Source organism: Oryctolagus cuniculus, chromosome 6 (genome assembly GCF_051225735.1).
Source record: "Oryctolagus cuniculus isolate XC-2025 breed Fujian yellow rabbit chromosome 6, ASM5122573v1, whole genome shotgun sequence".
NCBI lineage: Eukaryota > Metazoa > Chordata > Mammalia > Lagomorpha > Leporidae > Oryctolagus > Oryctolagus cuniculus.
The window spans coordinates 111,477,213-111,498,280 of NC_142872.1; the positions used below are offsets into that span (position 1 = coordinate 111,477,213).

At 40.2% G+C, this 21,068-nt stretch overlaps 1 protein-coding gene across 9 annotated transcripts in view; it reads left to right on the plus strand.

Moving 5' to 3' along the window:
• Nucleotides 1–19,964, plus strand: part of CA3 (carbonic anhydrase 3) — a 105,878-nt gene extending 85,914 nt beyond the window's left edge. For 5 of the 9 annotated variants that reach the window (XM_089335486.1, XM_089335489.1, XM_089335490.1 and 2 more), the window contains one exon: nt 8,067–8,620. In XM_089335486.1, the coding sequence (XP_089191612.1) occupies nt 8,067–8,541 (475 nt within the window). In that variant the 3' untranslated portion in view covers nt 8,542–8,620. Of the gene's footprint in view, nt 1–8,066; nt 8,689–9,171; nt 9,234–9,413; nt 9,612–12,363; nt 12,483–13,915; nt 14,009–15,462; nt 15,526–16,363; nt 16,520–19,010 lie in introns of those variants that run through there. The other 4 variants (XM_089335493.1, XM_089335492.1, XM_002710669.6 and 1 more) reach the window with 4 other exon arrangements.
• Nucleotides 19,965–21,068: the final 1,104 nt, after the last annotated feature.

Genomic DNA, 21,068 nt, shown 5'->3' on the forward strand with positions numbered 1-21,068 from the left:
ACTCTTATGTGCCATGCAATTACTTTTCTTTTAGTTATACTCTTTTTTCAGTATGATACTCTGAAAATTGAAGACTATAAAGAATAGCTCTGGCATCTCTTAAGTCATATTGTGTTTCAAAGCTAAAATATATATTTGATGTTTCAAGATAATATACTTAGTGTTGAATCTAAATTCTTCAAACGTTTCTGAATTCACATGATACTTCTGATGTATGAAGAAAAACACATTTTACTCATAGTTAATATAGATGTGGAACTATAAGTCCAAAGATCTCAATTCTAGTTACACATTGAGTTGGCTCCATGAAAACATTTATATAAGCATGTAACAAAATACATCTGTTTTAAACATCAATATTTATATTGATCTTTCAACATTTTTAGTTTTATAAGACTTCATATCTTTAACTATTTGTATTGCATTGTGCTTTTCAAGGATACAGGAAAATAACACTGTATCTTTTTCTTGGGAGGTTTTGAAATGGTATGTGAGAAGATATATTAAAATGTTTGTTAAAAGTATCCCTGTGCTAAAACAAAGAGAATGTTTATGTCCCAGAATACACAGAAACAGATAGCTCAGTGTAGGTATTCACTCTCAAATTAGAATTTCTCTTTCCTAATTGTGTGCTCCTTTTCAGTGAATAGGTATTATAATCACCTCAATGACTATGTAGTTTACATATCATAACCCATAATTGCATTTGTATTTACAATGATTATTGTTAACAAAGAAAATCTCAGATTTGAGAAAATCTATTTAGGGATTTAATACTAATTTTAAATTATTTAAAGATCAAATCACATGCCAATACATTTGTAAGATTTCAATTGACTGCAACTTATAAGAGTAATGAATAATATATCGTAGTAATAAATTATAAATTTCTTCAAAAACATTATAATAAAGGGGATGGATTAGTTTGAATAAAACAAAGTAACAAACTTCAGAGTCATATTTGAAGAGAAAATGCATTTTAAAAAAAATGGCAAGATGCTCCTTGTCATGTAGAGGCAAAATCAGAAATATCCATTAACCTTTTCTAAAGATAACAAAAGCTAATCCTACCTTAATCTCCAGAGTTTGAAGTATGCTAAGACACAATTTATGGAATTTTAATAAGCATGGTGCCATTGTTTAGTTGAAAGCATTTTGTATTAATGCAGCATAAAATAATAGTTTATCTTTGAATCAGTGGAGGAAATTCAGGTATTGAGTAGCATTTCCTATGGAAGGAATTTTATTGTTAAAGTACTGAAAATGGTTCATATTATTATATTAATATTTTGAACATTTAAAAATAGATTTTTAACATTTACTTGTCTGAAGTAAATAGGATAAAATACCTATGTGGTACATTATGCTAATTGAAAGATTCCCATTAGTTTCAATTACTAAAATAAAGAAATAATGATATTAAAGGCTATAAAAATTTAAACAATCAATGCAGCTATATTCTTCTGCCTAATTATTTGGGAATTTTTATTTATTTATTTGAAAGGCAGTGTTACACAGAGAGGAGAGGCAGAGAGAGAGAGAGGTCTTCCATCCATTGGTTCACTCTCCAATGGCCGCAAGCCCGGAGCCGTGCTGATCTGAAGCCAGGAGCCAGGAGCTTCTTCCAGGTCTCCCACGTGGGTGCAGGGGCTCAAGGACTTGGGCCATCTTCTACTGCTCTCCCAGGCCATAGCAGAGAGCTGGATAGTGGAGCTGCCTGGTCTTGAACTGGTGCCCATATGGGATGCCGGCGCTTCATGCAGGTTGTTAACCTTCTGTGCCACAGCACCAGCCCCTAATTATTTGGGAATTTGATGAAAGGAGATATCCAATGTCACTTAATGTCTTTAAGATGTTGCTCAGTTTTAATTAGGGTTCATTCCCCAGAGGTTTTTGTGCTAGAAGCCTGGTCCCTGGTATGGTAATGTTGATAGGTGATGGAACCATTAAAGGCGGGGCCTAGTGGGAACTCCTTAGATCACAGGGGTTCCTCACTCATGAATGAATTAATGCTGTCATTAATTTGAGTGGGTCAGATATCCCGGGACTGGATTAATTCCCCTGAGAGTGGGTTGTTATTGGTGAGTCTGGCGCTTACCCTGAATCTTTTTTCTCACTCACCCTATTCAACAGTCTTGTGCGCTTTCCCACCATTGTCATCCATCATGAGGTCCTCACAAGAGCCCAGCAGATGCAAGCTCCATGTTCTCAAACCTCTTACACTGAAAGCTAAATAAACTACTTTTCTTTATAATGTGCCTAGCCTCAGGTAGTTTGTTAGAACAAAACAAAATGGCTTAAGAAAGATTTCATAATATTAGACTTATCGGGGCCAGCACTGTGGTGTAGCTGGTAAAGCCGCTGCCTGCAGTGCCAGCATCCCAGATGCGTGCTGCTTCTAGTTCCGGCTGCTCCACTTCCAATCCAGCTCTCTGCTATGGCCTGGGAAAGCAGTCCAAGTCCTTGGGCCTCTGCATCTGCATGGGAGATCCAGAAGAAACTCCTGGCTCCTGGCTTCAGATCAGCTCAGCTCTGGCTATTGTAACCATCTGGGGAGTGAACCAGTGGATGGAAGACCTCTCTCTCTCTCTGCCTCTCTATAGCTCTGCCTTTCAAATAAATAAATGAATCTTTAAAAAAAAAAAAGACTTATCACACTGTGCCTTGCAAAATGGCACTTATAATTTGTATTTCTTCCTGCATTAAACTTCTCAATTCTTAAATAGTCATTTATTCAATGAAGTTTATAAAATGAGATTAATGATAAGTGCAAATTATTAGTTTTCAAGTAATTCCACATATACTTCTTCATTTGGTGCTAGGCATAGAGTGAAGTGTTCAGGGCAGTTATTGTTATTCTGAAAAGTTAGCTCATCAGCCTATGGTAACAATGCTTTATAGGGAAAGCTAGAGGTGGAACTGAGAATCTTTTTCCCTCACTTCTCTAGAAGTGATGTTGGTCCTTGGATTTTTCTCCCTAGGGAAGCAAAATAATTTATGCCCCAGTGAGAACAAAAATCCCCACCTCTCCAATATAAGTCAATGCAGCTTCACCAGTGGCCTTGTCTTGAATAGGAATGGCAGCAGGGAGCAAAAGCAAGCAGGTATAGAAGACAGCTGGTCTTACAGATGACAACTTTTATGTGTGAAATATTACTTACTACCCAGTCTACACAATTGTTGATAGAAACTGTTCAAGTTTATCAGCGCTAGAAGAAGAAATGGCAAATTGAGACAAAGGGAATACTATACAGATATACTATATGGCACACAGGTGGGAAAGAAGAAAGCCCACGAAAGGAAGAATGAAGATGCTGTGTAGCTGAAGCAGAGGGCTGGTGAATTTGGATGACAGGAAGGGCATAAAGCTAAGAAGCAAGTAGGTTATATTTCAAACAAATCCCAAATGCCATTTAGGTGAGTTTACTGTTACTTAAAAGCTTTTTAAAAAATTATATGTCAAAGAAGTTTTAAGACTTATAGGAGTTATATGATATTTAGTTCATATCAGCATGCAATAAATGTCAGTTAATTTTGCTAGATTAATGCATGTTGGGCATAGCTGATCACATATGATTAAAAAGATTAATGTTGACTCCCACTATGGGAAGGATCATCTGGTGATTAGGTCGAGCAGCTCAAAACAGTTGAAGGACAGAATGAATGCTGTGGATATTAAATTTTATCTCACGCAAGCAGGATGGGTCCTTCAAGGGATGTCTGTGGGTTAGCACCCACGCTTTGTGACATGCACAGAAGGCACTGCTTATAACCAACAAGGAACAAGGATTATTTAGGATAAATAGCACTGAATCGTTGGGGGACAAACCACATAGAAACCATGGCAGCATCTTAAATACAAACATTAGATATTACTTTTCTGCCAATTTCAAATAATAGGGCAGAGAGAAATCAGGTGAAATGAACAAGGCCAGAGAAAGGCATTAACTTTGCTGAGTGAGTGCTAGCTACACTAGCCAGAGCTGTGATAGTGCCTGACATACATTATCTCAATGTTGCCTTCATTTACAGATGAGGTACCCGAGACCAAAAACATTTTAGGCAAATGTCCACTTAAATGCTTCTGAAATGTCAAAACTGAATGAAATTCTATTTGTTAATAATCCAAGCAAATAACATCGAGGTATTGAAAACTAGACTTGATCAGCTATATTCGAAATATATCATAAAATTTAATTGATTTTCCTATATTTTGGATGCTATTATTTATTTTAATTTTAATTTTAATTTTCATTTGTTCCATCCACTGATTCACACCATAAATGGCTGATGCTAGACCAGGCTGAATTCAGGAGCCTGTAAATCAACCTAGGTCTCCCCTGTAAGTGGTAAGGATCCAAATACTTGAGCAATTACCTGCTGCCTCTCTGGTGTGCATTAGCAGGAGGCTGGAATCAGGAGTAGAACTGAGACGTGAACCCACGCACTCTGATGTGAAACATGACATGCCAATGTAACTAGTGCCTTAAGTGCTGGGCCAAATACATACTCCTTACTACTGTATTTAAAATGAATTTTTATTTAGGAGAAAATAGTTTGAATTCATGGACTCTAATGATCAAATCTGTACTCCTACTCTCAAATAAAGTGACATTCTCAGACGATACACTGCAGGGAGGGACAGCAATTGGACAAAGCCTCAGTCTGTTCTACAAATTGGCCAGGAATAGTAGCCAAAATACAAATAAATTCTGGTCAATGTGGCCCACCTGCCACTGGTGACAAATACAGGAGTATATTATCTTTTCCCATTGAATATGGTTAGACAAGCCTTGGAAAAAGCATCATCATTGTTATTTATGATAATGACATACATTAATTAAAATTTTTAACTTTTATTAGCCATTTTCATGTCTCTTTCCTGGAGTTTATTCCATAAAAATAAAAATGTAGTACAAAATAGGTACCACTATTATATGTAAAATATTTAAGCAAAACAGTGCAATTACTTCAAATCCTAATTTATGCTTTATTCTCAGAGGTGAATAGTAGACTTCTTACTCATTGTTTTCTAAATCTAACATAACAGAAATACTAAATGGTATCAATGTGCAGAAGATCTGAGTTAGCTATATTACCTGTAATAAAATGTTAAATTCTTAGCAAAATATGTTTGAATGATAACACCTTAGATCTTTTACATTTGTGATTCTTAGTTGAAATACTACCAAAAACTTATGTTTACCCAAATTTTCCTTCTTGCTTGTTCTCTCCTATGCCTCATCCTCAATACATGTACATTAACTTTTTTGGAGGAAAATCTTTCAAATTGCCCAATGTGTCACCATTCCTATGATGGCACTGGGAGAAAGACTGTATTCCATGATAGGAGATTATTTGTGGTTTAATCATTGCTAGCTCTTTTATCTTTCCTGGAATTACTTATCTCAGTGTATACCAAGCAGCTTTGTTTTTAAAGCCAAGTCCAGAAATTGCAAAATCATGGACACAGTGTAGAACTGTCTCTTTGCTCTGCTGAAATGAAATTTAGCAATTTATACACAAATGTGCTGAACTAAATCAATTAAAACATAGATGCAGCTGAGGTTCTTGAAAATTATATTTGAAGATAAACTCAAAGTTTCTAAAATTTTATTGTGGTATAAAATTACAAACATAAGTTGTATTCCAATTTTTGATTTTTATTTACTTATTATAGGAAAACACAATAAGGGAGAGGCATTTGGGTCAGCAGGTAAATCACTGCTGGGGACATCTGCATTTCACATCAGAGTGCCTGGTCTGAGGCACAGCTATTTTGCTTCCCATCTGGCTTCTTGTGGATGTAGACTTTGGGAGGCAGCAATGATGGCTCAAGCGCTTGGTTCCCTGCTAATCAACATGGAAGGCTCCATCTTAGTCCCAGGCTCCTGGCTTCAGCTTGGCTTAGGCCTTGCTGTTTCAGGCATTTGGAGAGTGGACCAATGGACAGGTTATCTCTGCCTTTCTGTCTCTGCCTTTCAAATAAAAGGAAAAGGAAAAAAAAGTAGAATGAAAGCACCAATTATCATTGTCTTAAGGCCAAACATCTAAAGCTATTAAAATACTTCACTTTGTAAGTTCTTTTTTTTTTTTTTTTTTTTTTTGACGGGCAGAGTGGACAGTGAGAGAGAGAGACAGAGAGAAAGGTCTTCCTTTTGCCGTTGGTTCACCCTCCAATGGCCGCTGTGGCCAGCGCGCTGCGGCCGGCACACTGCGCTGATCCGATGGCAGGAGCCAGGAGCCAGGTGCTTTTCCTGGTCTCCCATGGGGTACAGGGCCCAAGCACCTGGGCCATCCTCCACTGCACTCCCTGGCCACAGCAGAGGGCTGGCCTGGAAGAGGGGCAACCGGGACAGAATCCGGCGCCCCGACCGGGACTAGAACCCGGTGTGCCAGCGCCGCTAGGCAGAGGATTAGCCTATTGAGCCGCGGCGCCGGCACTTTGTAAGTTCTACATGCTGTAGGATTATTTGAAATTATGTTCCATTGTGCACATTGTTCATTTACAAATAGTACATTTCAGAATTCTCCTTCTATAGAGATAGATGTCTGACATAGCAGTTGAGATGTCATTTCAGATGCCTGGTTCCCTACTGGAGTCCTTGGGCTCACAGCTTAGCTCTGCTCCTGATTCCAGTTTCCTGCTAATGTGCATCTTGGGAAGACTAGGTGATGGCTCAAGTTGCGGGATTCCTGACACCTGTCAGGGAAACCAGGATTGGGTTCCCAGCTCCTGGTTTTGGCCTGGCCCAGCCCTTGCTGTTGCAGATATTTGGAGAGTGAACAAACAGGTGGGAGATCTGCCTCTATCTCTCTGCATTCCAAATAAATGAAGTAAAAGAAATAACTAGTATACATAGATAGTAGTAATATGATACATTTTTAGATTGGTCCTGATATACATGTTATTGTATGACTACAATTCAAAATAACATGAATCTTCTTTACCATATGTCTAACCACATGCTCCAGAGACACAGCGATTGCAAAAACTCAACGGATTGGAATGAGATTATGGTTTACACATAGAAATACTTGCACAATAAGAAATATAAACACCTCAGTTAACACACTACAGCACTACCCAATCACAGTAAAGCAGAAAGCCGGCCTAATAACCCCAAGTCTGTGGACTTTCTGGTCAGTGACGTGGTTGAGCTCAGAGTCTGCATTTGTTCTGCTGCGTTTGCTTGAATTTTCCGAACTGCCTCGGTTCCTGCTGCCACTCTGCTATTGTGTGGATCAAATAATCCCTGGTCACAAAAATACCCCAGGGAGTGACTCCCCTGGCGTCCAGGTTATGAGTGTGGTCAGTCATTCCACATGCCTTTGGGATGAGCTATCTTTGCCATGATGAGAGATTTCCTTTTCAACTTTTGTAATCCCCAGATACAAAATACTATCAATAAAAATCAGAGCAATTAAGGAAAGGTATATTGAAATCTTTTTCAAGGCAGCACCAAAATTTTCCTCATTATCTTCTAATAAACTATTGCTGACTTAGAAGAAATTTTACAGTGTATTCCTAGAAATTAATATCTTCTACGCTGCCACTTTGATGTAAACCACCATCAGACATTTAAAAATAGACTCTTCCATGAATACATTGCATCTGACAGTTTTCTTCCTCTTTGTGTAGTTCACTGGATTCTGAAACCATTTAGCAGGGGGAAAAAAATTAAAAAGCTATTCTGTAAACCTTTCCCTCTTTCTTTTCTTCCAACCCTTCATCATATCTTTGAGAGTGAGATCCTAAGTTTTGAGCCTTCGCTTCTTTATGTGGGGACTTCCAAGACTTGAGGGTCTTCTCTGCTTTTCATAGGGGAGTACAGGGTATGGCCAAGTCAGTCCCAGCCTCCGATTCTGCCTGAGCCTGGAATCCAAGCACCTCTGGCTTCGCTGCCCTCCGGAGATCCAGCCCTGGGCGTCCTGCCCACCCAGGGGACCCGCTAGGTTGTCAAAGGCCATCCTATGCAGGTCCAGGGATAGGGCAAGCTCCTTAAGGATAACGGGACTAGAAAGCCTGCACTCCCAGCCTCTTTCTTTCCATTCTTTGTTCCTAGGGTTTTCCAAGCAGCCTGCAAACACGGGGAAACAAACGTGTGCCTTCCAGCCTCTGTAACCGGAGAGCTGCATCGGAATCAACTGGCAGAAGCGTCCAAAGAGCGCGGCCAGCTCTCCAGCCTGAGAAGGAAGCAGCTTCCAGGGGAGGCTGCAGGAACCGCCGGGATGCACTGCTCCAATGCCCCACGCCGCCCCCCTCAGCACTCCCGCAATGCACCAGCAGGGAGCGAGGACCAGGCGAAAACCGCCCGCATTTCTGCACGTCGGCCGGTTAGAAAACACTGGAGTTTTCGGAGTCGCGACTGGGAGACCGGAGGGCCCGGAGCCAGGTTTCCAGGGAGAGGGCGGGCAAGGGGTGCGGGCCCCTGGGGCCACCTCCATCCCGCTCACCCCGACAGCTGTCCCGCTCTTGGAATTCGTTGGCTTCCCCATACCACCACAGTCCAATTTAGCCCCCTGCCCCACCCTCGCTGACCTAATAAGGCCATGCAGAGTGCGGGGGACCCGTATAAAAGGCGCGGGCTCTAGGCGACTCTGCACGACACTGGGGAAGAGCAGTCATGAGTAGTCCGGTGACAGGAAAGGCCACGTCCAAGGAGTGGGGCTACGCCGACCACAACGGTGAGTGTAGGCAGGGCTGTGGCGGAGGAGCCGGGGCCAGGTTCAGAAAGCCAGCAGCTCTGGAGAGAGTGCTGGAGTGCGGGCAAAGGAGTGTATGAGAACCAGCCGCTCCTGAGCCCTCCCCAAGTGCGGAATGATGCTGGTTTCTGTGCCTTGGGCTCATTTGTTCTTCCCCCGTGTGGAGCTGTTAACTTCCCTTGCAGGAAATGGGGACTCACAGAAGCTCTGTAAGTTCACGTTGCTTCCAAGGAGGTCCAGGTCTGAGTGCCTCTCATTCCGTGATATCAACCAAACACTTAACCTCTCTGAGCCTGCTGTAGGCACAAGAATCTCTGCCTGTGCCTAACCCATGGGAAAAGGAATGGGGGTGTGCACTGAAAACTACAAAGTGATGCCCAAGGTTTTGTGGTCAATGTGACTTTATTGACCTGTTTGTTGCAAGGTGGTCTTGGCAAAATTGTGATGAAGTTCATTTCAAAACAGGACTTTGAGGCTGTGTTCCTGAGCAAGCAGAGGGAATACACAGTGGTAAATACAATCTCCAGGTACATTAGTTACAAATCTATGAACAGGTATTGAATGTTTTGCATTGCCTAATCTGAAACCCAAGGCCTTTTGGTAGTCACTGTCTCACTTTCTGTGTATTTTGCTGGTTTAGTCAATTAGAAAGAGGCCTTGAGTTCTATTTTTGCCAAAACATAAATCCTCTGAATTTTATTTCCTAGGTCCTGATCACTGGCATGAACTTTTCCCCAATGCAAAAGGAGACAACCAGTCACCCATTGAGCTACATACTAAGGACGTTAGGCACGACCCCTCCCTGCTGCCGTGGTCAGCGTCCTATGACCCTGGATCTGCCAAGACCATCCTGAACAATGGGAAAACCTGCAGAGTTGTATTTGATGACACTTACGACAGATCTAGTAAGTACCACACTTAGCTGGGGGCACACAGATGCTCCCAAGGTCTGTGCTGTCAAAATGATTCATGACACAGTAACAGAATTAGGGAGAAGAGGGAGAGTTTCAACTCTGAAAATATAGATGATGTTTGACTTTGCTTTGGCTGTAAAGAAATATATTTATGCCTTGAAAAGGAATGTCTCACCCTCCAATCTTGGTCACTTTGTTGTCACAAAATGGCACAATGCCCCAGCTAAGAGTTAGCAATGCATTCCTGAAATGGAGCTTGATGGGGCAATGATAGCAATAAATCCAAATGAGCATTCCTTAGACCCTGAGGGTTTACAGCTGAGAGTTCTTGTGCTCCTTGACCATGACCCCAACTCCCAAGTTTGGAGAGATTACATTCTACAAAGCAAGAAATGAAACAAAGAAGCAAAGTAGTCACTTTCTTCTCCTCTGCTGCCTGCGAGGGGACCAATCCCGGAGAGAATAGGGCCATTATATGAATCAAGATAATTTGCCTTCTTGCTTCTGTGGGCTGCTTCTGATGAAGGGATTGGGTGAGTGCTTTTGAAGTATCTGACAATTTTTTTCTTGAAGTATGTGCGCGTGTGTGTGTGTGTGTGTGTGTCTATGCACGTGCTCGCGTGTGTGTGTGCGTGAGAGAGAGAGAGAAACAGAGACTGGAATATAGCATGGTTAAAAAAACTACTTCAACTACATAAGTAAGCAAGTCACAAATGAAAATCAAGTAAATTAGAAATGTTTTATTGCACTGTAAATGAGATAAGAAATCTTTAATATTTTGATACTTTGTGTAAAATAGTCTTAAATGTTTCTTATTGATGTACATAAATGAAAATTTCCAGTGTTGTAATAAAGAGTAAAAGAGTAAAGTAAGTCCGACTTACTTGGAGGTTCTACGTAACATAATAGAAATTGACTCTAATTAGTTTTTTTTAAACTTTTATTTAATGAATATAAATTTCCAAAGTACAGCTTATGGATTACAATGGCTTCCCCCCCATAATGTCCCGCCCACCCACAACCTTCCCCTTTCCCACTCCCTCTCCCCTTCCATTCACATCAAGATTCATTTTTGATTCTCTTTATATACAGAAGATCAGTTTAGCATACATTAAGTAAAGATTTCAACAGTTTGCTCCCACACAGAAACACAGAGTGCAAAATACTGTTTGAGTACTAGTTATAGCATTAAATCTCAATGTACAGCACACTGATTCTAATTAGTTTTTTCATGTTGCTGTCTTTTCCTTTTTTCCCCTTCACCATTTAAATCCAGTTACACTTTGGAGGAACAACAGTGAAATTAAATATATCTTTTAGTTTTAACTGTATAAAAATGACATTTCTGTAAGCAAAAGTAGATGAACATTGACAACTTCATGTGGTTCATTCTAACAAATTGGACTCATGTACAGATAGTAACTATTTTGACTGGACAGGGCAAATGTTGATGAGTTAAACCACTTTATTCCTACATGATCAAGCTCATATAGGCCTAACATTATTGTTTTAGATCTATGCTATGGCTTTCTATCTGCCACTTAGCATGACCAATCCTTTCTAAAAGAGCTACTCTCTGAATTCTATTTTGATCTAATTTATTTTGCTAAGCTTTACATTTAGGGTTTCTGCAGTTTCCAATCTCCTCTGGAAGGTATCTGAATCTCTACGTCACTCCTCACGCTGAGACCAAATTAAGTGACCAGTTGAGGTATTTATACAACCCCAAATTAATGTCACTGAGAATTACCTAGCTTAACAGTCTGCACTGAGTAATTTCTTTGGAAATTTCTGAGTCTTGCATTTAATCTAATTTGAAAAAGCATAGGCTGAATTCACTATGTATGAAAGTTCTTGCTTGTAATCTTGAAGAAAAGTATAGTAGAAAACAGGACACAAGGAAGGAATTCACATTTGCACAGTGATCACTGTGCGGGTGCTGTGGTGGGCACTAGTGGTGTGCTTAATCTTATTTAATCTTCACAGCAGCTCTGCAAGTTTGGGATTATTATCACCTTCTTAAAGATGCAGAAATGAGTTCAGAGAAGTTCAGCAACTTGCTTGAGGTCACGTAACTAGCTTTGTTTGAAGCATAAATCTGTCTAGCTTTCAACTGTTCAGTTCCTTCCTCTGCATCACACTATTGACCTTAACTTTGATGTATGTATCATTTTTGACAATCTGTTATTTTAACTTTATTTTTATAAACTTTAAAACCATATTCCAAAAACCAATAAAATAATTAAATGAAATAAAACATAAAAAGGACTATGAGTTTCGCGTCCATTAAGACACCCAAATCTCACACTAGAGTACCTGCATTTGATTCCTAACGCTAGTTCCTAACTCTAACTTCCTGCCAATGCAAACCCCAGGAGCAGTGGTGATGGTGACTCAAGTAATAGAGTTCCTGCCAACAACAAAGGAGACCTGGATTGCATTCCCAGCTCCTGGTTTGGCCCTTGGTCAGCCCTGGCCATGTGGGCATCTGGGGGGTGAATCAGCAGATGGGAGCCTTCTGTCTATGTCTATCCCTGTCTTTCTGATTCTCAAAATGAATAAAGAAAGAAAGAAAAAAAACATTTTTTAATGTCCCAACTTATTTTGTGAGGAGTCCAGTTTACTTGGACAAGGCTACATACAACCCCCTTGGTCCATCAAGCAGGTGTAAGAGCACCTGTTTAAAGTAGACTCTGCAAGAGAAGCATGAATCCACTGCTGACCGAGCTTCTTTGAATCACAGTGCTGAGAGGTGGTCCCCTTCCTGGACCCTACCGACTTCGCCAGTTTCATCTGCACTGGGGCTCCTCAGATGATCATGGCTCTGAGCACATTGTGGATGGAGTCAAGTATGCAGCGGAGGTAAGAACTATTGTAATGGACTCTGGGTCTCACACAGTGAAAAAACCTGAGAAAGTAACAACTACAGCAACAAAACAGCCTTCACTGATTTTCCTTCAAGCCTGTATTTGTGAGAATGGCTATATTTAAGCTGCTCGACTTTCTAGGGTAGATGGTTACAAGGATGTAGCTGAGGTAGCACCGTGTTTGAAGACTTTCAATATTGTCTGCAGAAACTGGAGAGCTATATAATATTTTTAAAAAGCCCAGTTCCCTAAATGGAACTGGAATAATAAGGATAGTTAACACTTGTCTGGTGCTTGCATGTATTAACTCTGTTGATCATCTTAGCAACCTTGAGGTAGATTCTGGATAAGGAAACTGAGGCACAGGAACATAACAAAGTCACACAGTCAATGAGTACTAAACTTGGTGCTATACCTTATGTAGACCAGCTCCAAAGTTCATCATCTTACCCAGAGTTCCATGTCATAAGGAGATAGTGTTCTAGAAAGAGCTTTCAGTAATTGTGACTAATACTTATGTCCTAATATTTTAATGAAGGGTGTGGATAAATACATATATGTGTGTTAGACACACATTTTGATAAGATATACACATCCAATTGAATGTGAGCAAATACTCTCCTCTGTCTTATTTAACTAATTAAAGAAAAGCATAATTTGTAGCTCCAATCAGGGCTTCAAACTATAAAGGAGGAAGACAAGCTTTCTACAGGTTCTGTTTATACAGTCAAGCCTGTATGTGTTGATAGTTGCCCCTGGAAGCGAGGATCAATTCATTTTTCCTGCCTCACTCTTTTCTAAGGGCAGGCTTAGATAGCACATGGTTAGCATAGGGACTGTCAGAAAAACCTGAGGCACATGTGGGCATTCTTCTAAGAGGAAAAATCAGGCAGCATAACTGTTGGTTAAATTCAATTCCGGAAAACCCAAAGTATTTTACTGTGATCATTCCATTTGTCTACAATCAATCCAAAGAACCAGTGGCAGGATAAATTAACTATTGAGAAATTGAGAATACCTTCTAGGCATCTTCTACACAAATGGGGAAAAGTTAGTATATTTCTTTCTGACATGGGCAAGGCCTTCAATTTGACCTTTGTATATAGGATTATCTCACACTTTTGACTTTGAATAAAATATTTTTTAACTACTCTGTAACTCAGTATGGGAAACTTGATTAGCTTAGCTGGTGCTCATGTTCTAAATTAAGATAAGGTTGCCACTGTGTTCCAGAGCCCTAGATAAAAGGAGGTAGATAGAGTTAGACACTTTTTATTTGAACTTGAAAAATGTCACCAGAATATTGCATGTTGGTATTTGTAATTTTGTCATCTTATTTGAGTGTTGTGCAACTTCAGCCTGCCTAATTGTTTGGTTTGCCATCCTTAGTCCAGCATTTACCTTATAACCTGTGCTTCACCATTGTAGCTTCATCTGGTTCACTGGAATCCAAAGTATAACACTTATGGAGAAGCTCTGAAGCAACCTGATGGAATCGCTGTGGTTGGCGTTTTTCTGAAGGTGAGGTGAAAAGAGACTCTCCTTTTTCTTTCAAAAATTAATTCCTTATCAATGCTCAGAATAGCATGACTTTCATTCCCTCTTTTTGCTGAAAGTGCGGGGGGTGGATCTATTCAGTCTCAATATCCTTTTTATTATTTGTGCAACAAATCCAAATATTTCTGCTAAGATCAGCTCAAAATGTTTTGCTTTTCTCCGAAAGTGTTCCTTTTGCTAGAGTCCAGTAACCCTAGCACATCTAAATTTTCTGAAAGTGTGGGATGTGTGTATGGAGGGGGAAGGGGATGGTGGGGAGGTTGGGGACAGAGACTTCAGAGGCAGGGGAGCTTATATGGTTGTGCTCAGAGCAACGGAGGCATTTTTTTTTTTTTTTATCATCTCCCACTATTCCATTGCAATTGCACTGGAAACCAGAAAAGCCAATGTTGAGAACCTCAGTGGTGCCAAGTCCCTGGCTAGACATCCCCTTGGCTTAAAGTTGCCACACCCACATGATCCCAGGCTAAGATAGCACATGGAATGTGTGTGTTGTTGAGCCAGCCTTGGTTTAAAGAGGACTTAGTGTCATTAACACATGAGTTTAGTGGTAACATAATCTAGAGTGTAAGCCAGAGGTGAAAATCTGGCTTCTTTCTTTTTGAATGACCTAATTTGTTCTATGTTCTGAATTCATTGGGTCATTTTCAATGCTTGGCCACAGCACAACAGGAGGTGGAGCAGGTCTGAGAGGAAAGACAATGAATTTAGTTTTGGATACACAGAGTCCATTCTAGCTCTAATTCTATTTAAAAAGTGGAGTGACTTTGCAGAGAAGGTCAACAACACAGTAATAGATCAACATGTTATTTTGTGGTTTTTTTGTACTCAGAGGCCTGGAGTTTAGATCCGGAAATCTATACTATGTTTAGATCAGGAAATATAGCCTCTGAAATCTTGAGGGCAGAGGGAAATAAATTTATGTTTTTGCTTAGTACAAGATATTCTGGCAGATTCATAAACATCAATTGCAGACATATCAAAATCAATTTTTATAATTTTTTTTATTTGAAAGGCAAAGTTAGAGAGAAGAACACATACACACACATATGGGGCGGGGGGAGAGAGAGAGAGAGAGAGGGAGAGAGAATCTTCCATCCACTGATTCACTCCCCAAATGGCCACAATAGCTGGGGCTGGGCCAGACAAGGAGCCCAGAGCTTCGTCTGGGTCTCCCATGTGGGTGCAGGGGCCCAAGCACTTGGGCCATTTCTATTGCTTTTCCAGGTGCATTAGCAGGGAGCTGGATTGGAAGTGGAGTAGCTGGATCTTGAAGAGGCACATGTATGAGATGTTCATGGCACGGGCAGAGGATTAACCTGCTACTCTATAATGCTGGCCCATCAAAATAAGTTTCAAGGCAGATGTAAATTATAGGGAAAGGAAAATACCACATTTGGATTTCTATTTTCTTACAGATAGGACGTGAGAAGGGGGACTTCCAGATTTTCCTTGATGCACTGGACAAAATTAAGACAAAGGTAAAAAGAAATAATTTTCCCTCCTAACATGTATAGCAGTGAATATTCATCTCTTTTTTACATTTTCAAGTTATTTTCTTTCACCTAAAATCCATTTATAAGTTTGATGGATAATATATATGGTATTATATATATATACACACACGTGTGTGTATGTGTGTGTGTAGATTACATTTTTATGGCAATTTCAAATACATCCATTTATTTAATTTTCACAATTCCCCATTGGATAATTCCTTTCTTAACAAAGTGGATGAAAGTCAGATGTTAAGTGGCCACTTCTTCCTCCCCAACACACAAATACACGCATGTCTCATGCATGCACACACACAACCACAGAGGTACTAAACTTGAGCAATGGTGGGCTTTGCAATTTTGGTGTTGCCTTTCTGGGTAGCACTTACATACTTTAAAATCTTAACAGTAGACTCTTCTAATTAACAGACACATTTTAAGGACTGTTCTAATCAAGGGCTGTGAAGTTTTATCACCAGAAAAAAATATCGCAAGTATAATATTCAATAAAAATGTGAGCTTGGTTTTTTTTGCCATCAAGCATGAGACATTACTTTACATGAAATAGTTCTGTTAAATTTTAGATGCAGAATGAGTTTCTCCTTTTTCTTGAGAAGTGACAGAATTTTGGTTCTACACACAGTTAATAAGGAATAAAATATAAACGTGATTGTGTCAGATTAAGTCAAACCAGCTTAACCTCTTTGCCCCTTATTTCTGAAAGGCCTATACTTTGTTAAAAAGCTCCAATTTCCCAATTTCACACGGAAAATTGTGAGGCCGTTGGTGGGGCTCACCGCACCTGCACTCTGATCTCTCTCAGGGCAAGGAGGCGCCCTTCTCGCACTTCGACCCCTCCTGTCTGTTCCCTGCCTGCCGGGACTACTGGACCTACCGCGGCTCCTTCACCACGCCGCCCTGTGAGGAGTGCATCGTGTGGCTGCTGCTCAAAGAGCCCATCACCGTGAGCTCCGACCAGGTGAGCGGTGCCTAGCATGCGGCACTGAGAGCGCTGGCTGATAGAAGATATAGGTGCTAAGTGTAAAACAGACAGCAGCTCGACGGCTGACTGCGGGATGGCTCCACAACCAGAGATTTCATGCTTTGCTCCGGTTTATTGGAATCAGCTATTTCAACTTTCTAAAAGTTGCCTTCCTGAGGATACCACAAATGCAAATCATTTAGAGGTGACTGAGAGAGTGAATGTTATCTGGGATTATGCTCCATAAACATGTAAGGGTTTAGATTGTTCTGAGTGAAACAAATATATATATATATATATATATATATACAAAAAAAAAATGAAACAAGTGAAACAAATATATATATATAAACAAATGTAAAAAGTTCAAACATAGAAGTTTATATTTGAACCATATTTGAACCGAAACAGTGAGTTCTGGCTGGGAGAGGAGACGGTATATAGAGGCTTGAAAGGAGAAGGGTTCTAATGGAAGGGATTTAAGGTATTTGTGTGGTGCCTGTTTCTCCAGTTTTGCAGATAGATACCTTGTAGCTCAGCAGGTGAAATACTTTGCCTGTGACCTCACAGCCAAGGGCAGGAACCTAATCCCAGCTCTGGTGTGAGTGCTTGCAGTACTTTTTGGCCTCTCTTCTCAAACCTCCTTTCTTATTGTTTGTCTAAGGAGTGTCTTTGCAACCTTTATTAAAGGGACTTTCAAGGAAAACTGTTTAGGAAAATATAAGTGTGGAAACATGGAGAACAGATTAAAGTGAGTCAACATCACAGGAACTCAGAGGATAGAACCTGTCTATCCTAATGAAATCTGTTTGCTAGTATACCTGCCTTGCTTAAGGTGGCAGCTTTTTTTTTTTTTTTTAGATTTAGTTATTTGTCTGAAAGTCCGAGTTACACAGAGAGAGAAGGAGAGGCAGAGAGAGAAAGGACTTCCATCTGCTGGTTCACTCCCTAACTGGCCGCAACTGCTGGAGCTGTGCTGATCCCAAACCAGCAGCCAAGAGTCTCCTCTGGGTCTCCTGTGTGGGTACAGGGGCCCAAGGACATGGACAACCTTCTACTGCTTTCCCAGGCTTTAGCAGAAAGTTGGATTGGAAGTGGAGCAGCCGGGACTCAAACCGGCACCCAAATGGGATGCCGGTGCTGCAGGAGGCAGCTTTATGCCACAGTGCGGGCCCCAAGGTGGCAGCTTTAATACATCTACCAATTGAGGATACAAGTATAGATGCTATTTTTATTAAAATGTCAGGTCTAATGATTTTGTTCGTTGGTATAAACTATTTTGAAAGAAGAATGAGGTTTTCCTAGGGAGAAGAATTAAAAATAAAAATCTATACCTGCAGAAATATAGTGTTATTTGTGAAAACTTCCTATTTTCTTATCCATTAAAAATCAGCTTAATATTTTAAATGTAGGATGACTGATTTCTTTATGCTTATAAAATGATGGACTGCATATTCATACAATGAAGACCTACTAAGCTTATTCTTTTGCATTTTAAAATTTAATTATTTGACTTATTTTTAAGGCAGAGAGATGGAGAAGGGAGGGAAGGAGGAAAGGAGGGAGGGAGGGGGTGCAGAGAGAGTGAAGTAGTTCATTTACCATACCCACAACAGTTAGGACTGTGTCAGGCTTAAACAAAGAGACAGGAACTCAATGTTCTGTGTTAGTGGCAGAGATCTAACGGCTGTAGCTAGCATTGATGCCTCCAGCATGTGCATTAGCATAAGCTGAAATCAGAAATAGAGACAGGACATGAACTCCAGTATGGAATGTCACAGTCCCAAGTGGCATCTTAACCAGTACCCCATGCACCTGCCCCAGCTTATTCTTACTTGCACTGAAGTATTAATATTTTCATCCCCTTCAATAAAACTGTAGACTTTGGGGCCAGCATTGTGGCGCAGTGTGTTAAGCCACCATCTGCAGCACCAGCATCCCATTTGGACACTGGTTTGAGTCCTGGATTTCCACTTCCAATCCAGCTCTCTGCGAATGAGCCTAGGATGGCCCCTGCACCTATGAGGGAGACCTGGATGAAGCTCCTGGGTCCCAGCTTCAACCTGGCCCAGCCTTGGCCATTGCAGCTATTTGGGAAGTGAACCAATGGATGGAAGATTGATCTCTCTCTCTCTCTCTCTCTCTCACTGTCTTTCAAATAAATAAATAAAATCTTTTTTTAAAAAAAAGGTGTAGACTTCACATTGACCCCCTTGAGTTGAATTGTTTAAAAATTCAGGAGCAAAAGATTTTGACTAGAGAGTATGGTGATCCTGTATAAAATAAAACAAAATGCTTTTATACATTAAAAAATGTATAGTCCTCAGGCTATACATTTTACAGGAATGTAAATAGCTGCGGAGTGAACACTGAGGCAGGTTTTGTGGTTTGCTTGTCTTGCTGAGGAAGCTAGTGCTTCCAACACTGTTGTATCATGTGTCTGTGAAGTATGAGTGTCTTGCTAACAGTCTGTGCCTGCCCTCTGCAGATTGCCAAGCTGCGGAGCCTCTTCTCCAGTGCTGAGAACGAGCCCCCAGTGCCCATGGTGAGGAATTGGCGTCCTCCACAGCCCATCAAAGGCAGGGTGGTGAGAGCCTCCTTCAAATGAGGCCTCGGGATCTTGCCCTCTTCAGGAAAGGAAACCTACTGTTGGCGAGCATGGCTCCTTGTCTCCTGGTGCTCCTTCCTCCAAGCATATTTGATGTCTCTCCACTGAGCAAGCAATGTGGGAGATTTCAAGATACCAAAGTTGCTTTTGATAAACTCTGATGTGAATGCACAAGTTTCACACTTGACCTTTGTAATATCACCTTTCCTAATAAAAATACTATTTCTAGTAAGAAGAAACATGGAAGAATAAAAATACGAAAAAAGGCTATTGGACACCATTTTTTGGTTATCTTAATTTCACAGATCTTCAGTTTTCCTATTTTCATATTAAAAATTATCAATCTTGAAGCAATGATGAGTAATTCTATATATGGGAGTAGATATGTATGAAGATTATGTAACAATTAAACATAGGCCAGAAATTAAAATGGCTATGAACACCAAACATTGAGATGATGATGTGTTTTACCTCTTAAATAGCACAAGGCCTATCATCTATTAAAATTTAGCTGCAATTAAGGTTATCTGGCTTTGATTATCAGTGAAAGTAAAAGACCAAATGTTTTATAAATTTTGATCCCAAATTTTAATTTCTTCTTCATAAAGTTGGTTGACTCTATCTTAGTAATTTTCTTGACCTGAAGGAGGGCCATTTTTTTTTTAATTTCACTACTTTTATCTTTGCATGCCTATTAAAATAAAGACTGCCTCTGATGTATTTTCAGCTCAAGGCTGGAATCATTGATTCCTAATACATGATGGAGTGAATGATGGCACTTGAAGTAAAAGCAGTTGTACTGATTCCAAAACAATAAAGACGTGAAAGCAAAAAGTTGGGTACTGTGTTTTATCATGAAAAAGCATCATAAATGACAAAAATGAAGTAGAACTAAGAACAGGGAGTTTTGCAAGTTAGTTTGATAACTGAAGGGTAGCAATATGGGACTCAGGTTCTGAGGTTGTATGCCACATTCTTTAAGAAGGAGCTCAGGCAATTAGTGAGGGCTTTCTGACAGAACTGCAGATAAGAAGAGAAACGTGTGATCACACATCTGAGAGTATGAATTAGTTTCCAGAGGCCTCAAAGTTGGATTAAGTTTCAAACTGAGGTTCAAACTACTGCCATGGGCCCTACTTAGGGACACAGAATCAATTCAGACTATAAACTTTTGTATCCATAAGCATGCAAATGCATTGGGGGTGACATTAGCCTAATACTGTAAAAGTCCATCTATGCTGTATTTAGACCTTTAAGACATTTAATGTCTTTATCTGTAAAATCTAATTTTGCAGCTAGTGGCTTTGATACACCTTTCATCACTTCATTGGCCAACATGCTTACTGACTTTAGAAAATGACAACATTAAGGTCACCGTCTCAAAGGAATGACAACGGTACTGAGTCAGGAGTGTCCTGAGATGCCGGAAGTCAAGTCACATAATGGAGTCCTGTGGGGCTAAAGTTATTTAATAGATTATCACTTGGGTGAAGTAAAACCAGGTTGGTCAGTGCGAAGTGGATGTGTTAATTAAATCCCTTGAAATTAGTAGGCATGGAACTTTGATCATTAGTGGTAATATGCCATTTGATTCTCTCAGGGTACTTAGTAATGCTTAGAGCACTGTAAAAACGTATCCAATGTTCATTCTGTGTGTGGGAGGAGCATTTAACCCGGTACCAGCTGTGTATGGTCCTTCCAATACACAGGCTGGACAAGGCTTGAGCTCTTGAGGGAAAACACCAGAACAGAAAAGGCTGTCTCCCAAAATTGCACACAGGAAGGGGTGGATATGGATCTTACACACTGACATTCACCTTACTCCCTATTCCTGAGTGTAGCATGTAACAAGCATTCAATCAATATTTGCTAAATAAATGATGTCATGACCATAGATGAATCCAAGAAAAATACTCATCTGTTTGAATAACACATAGC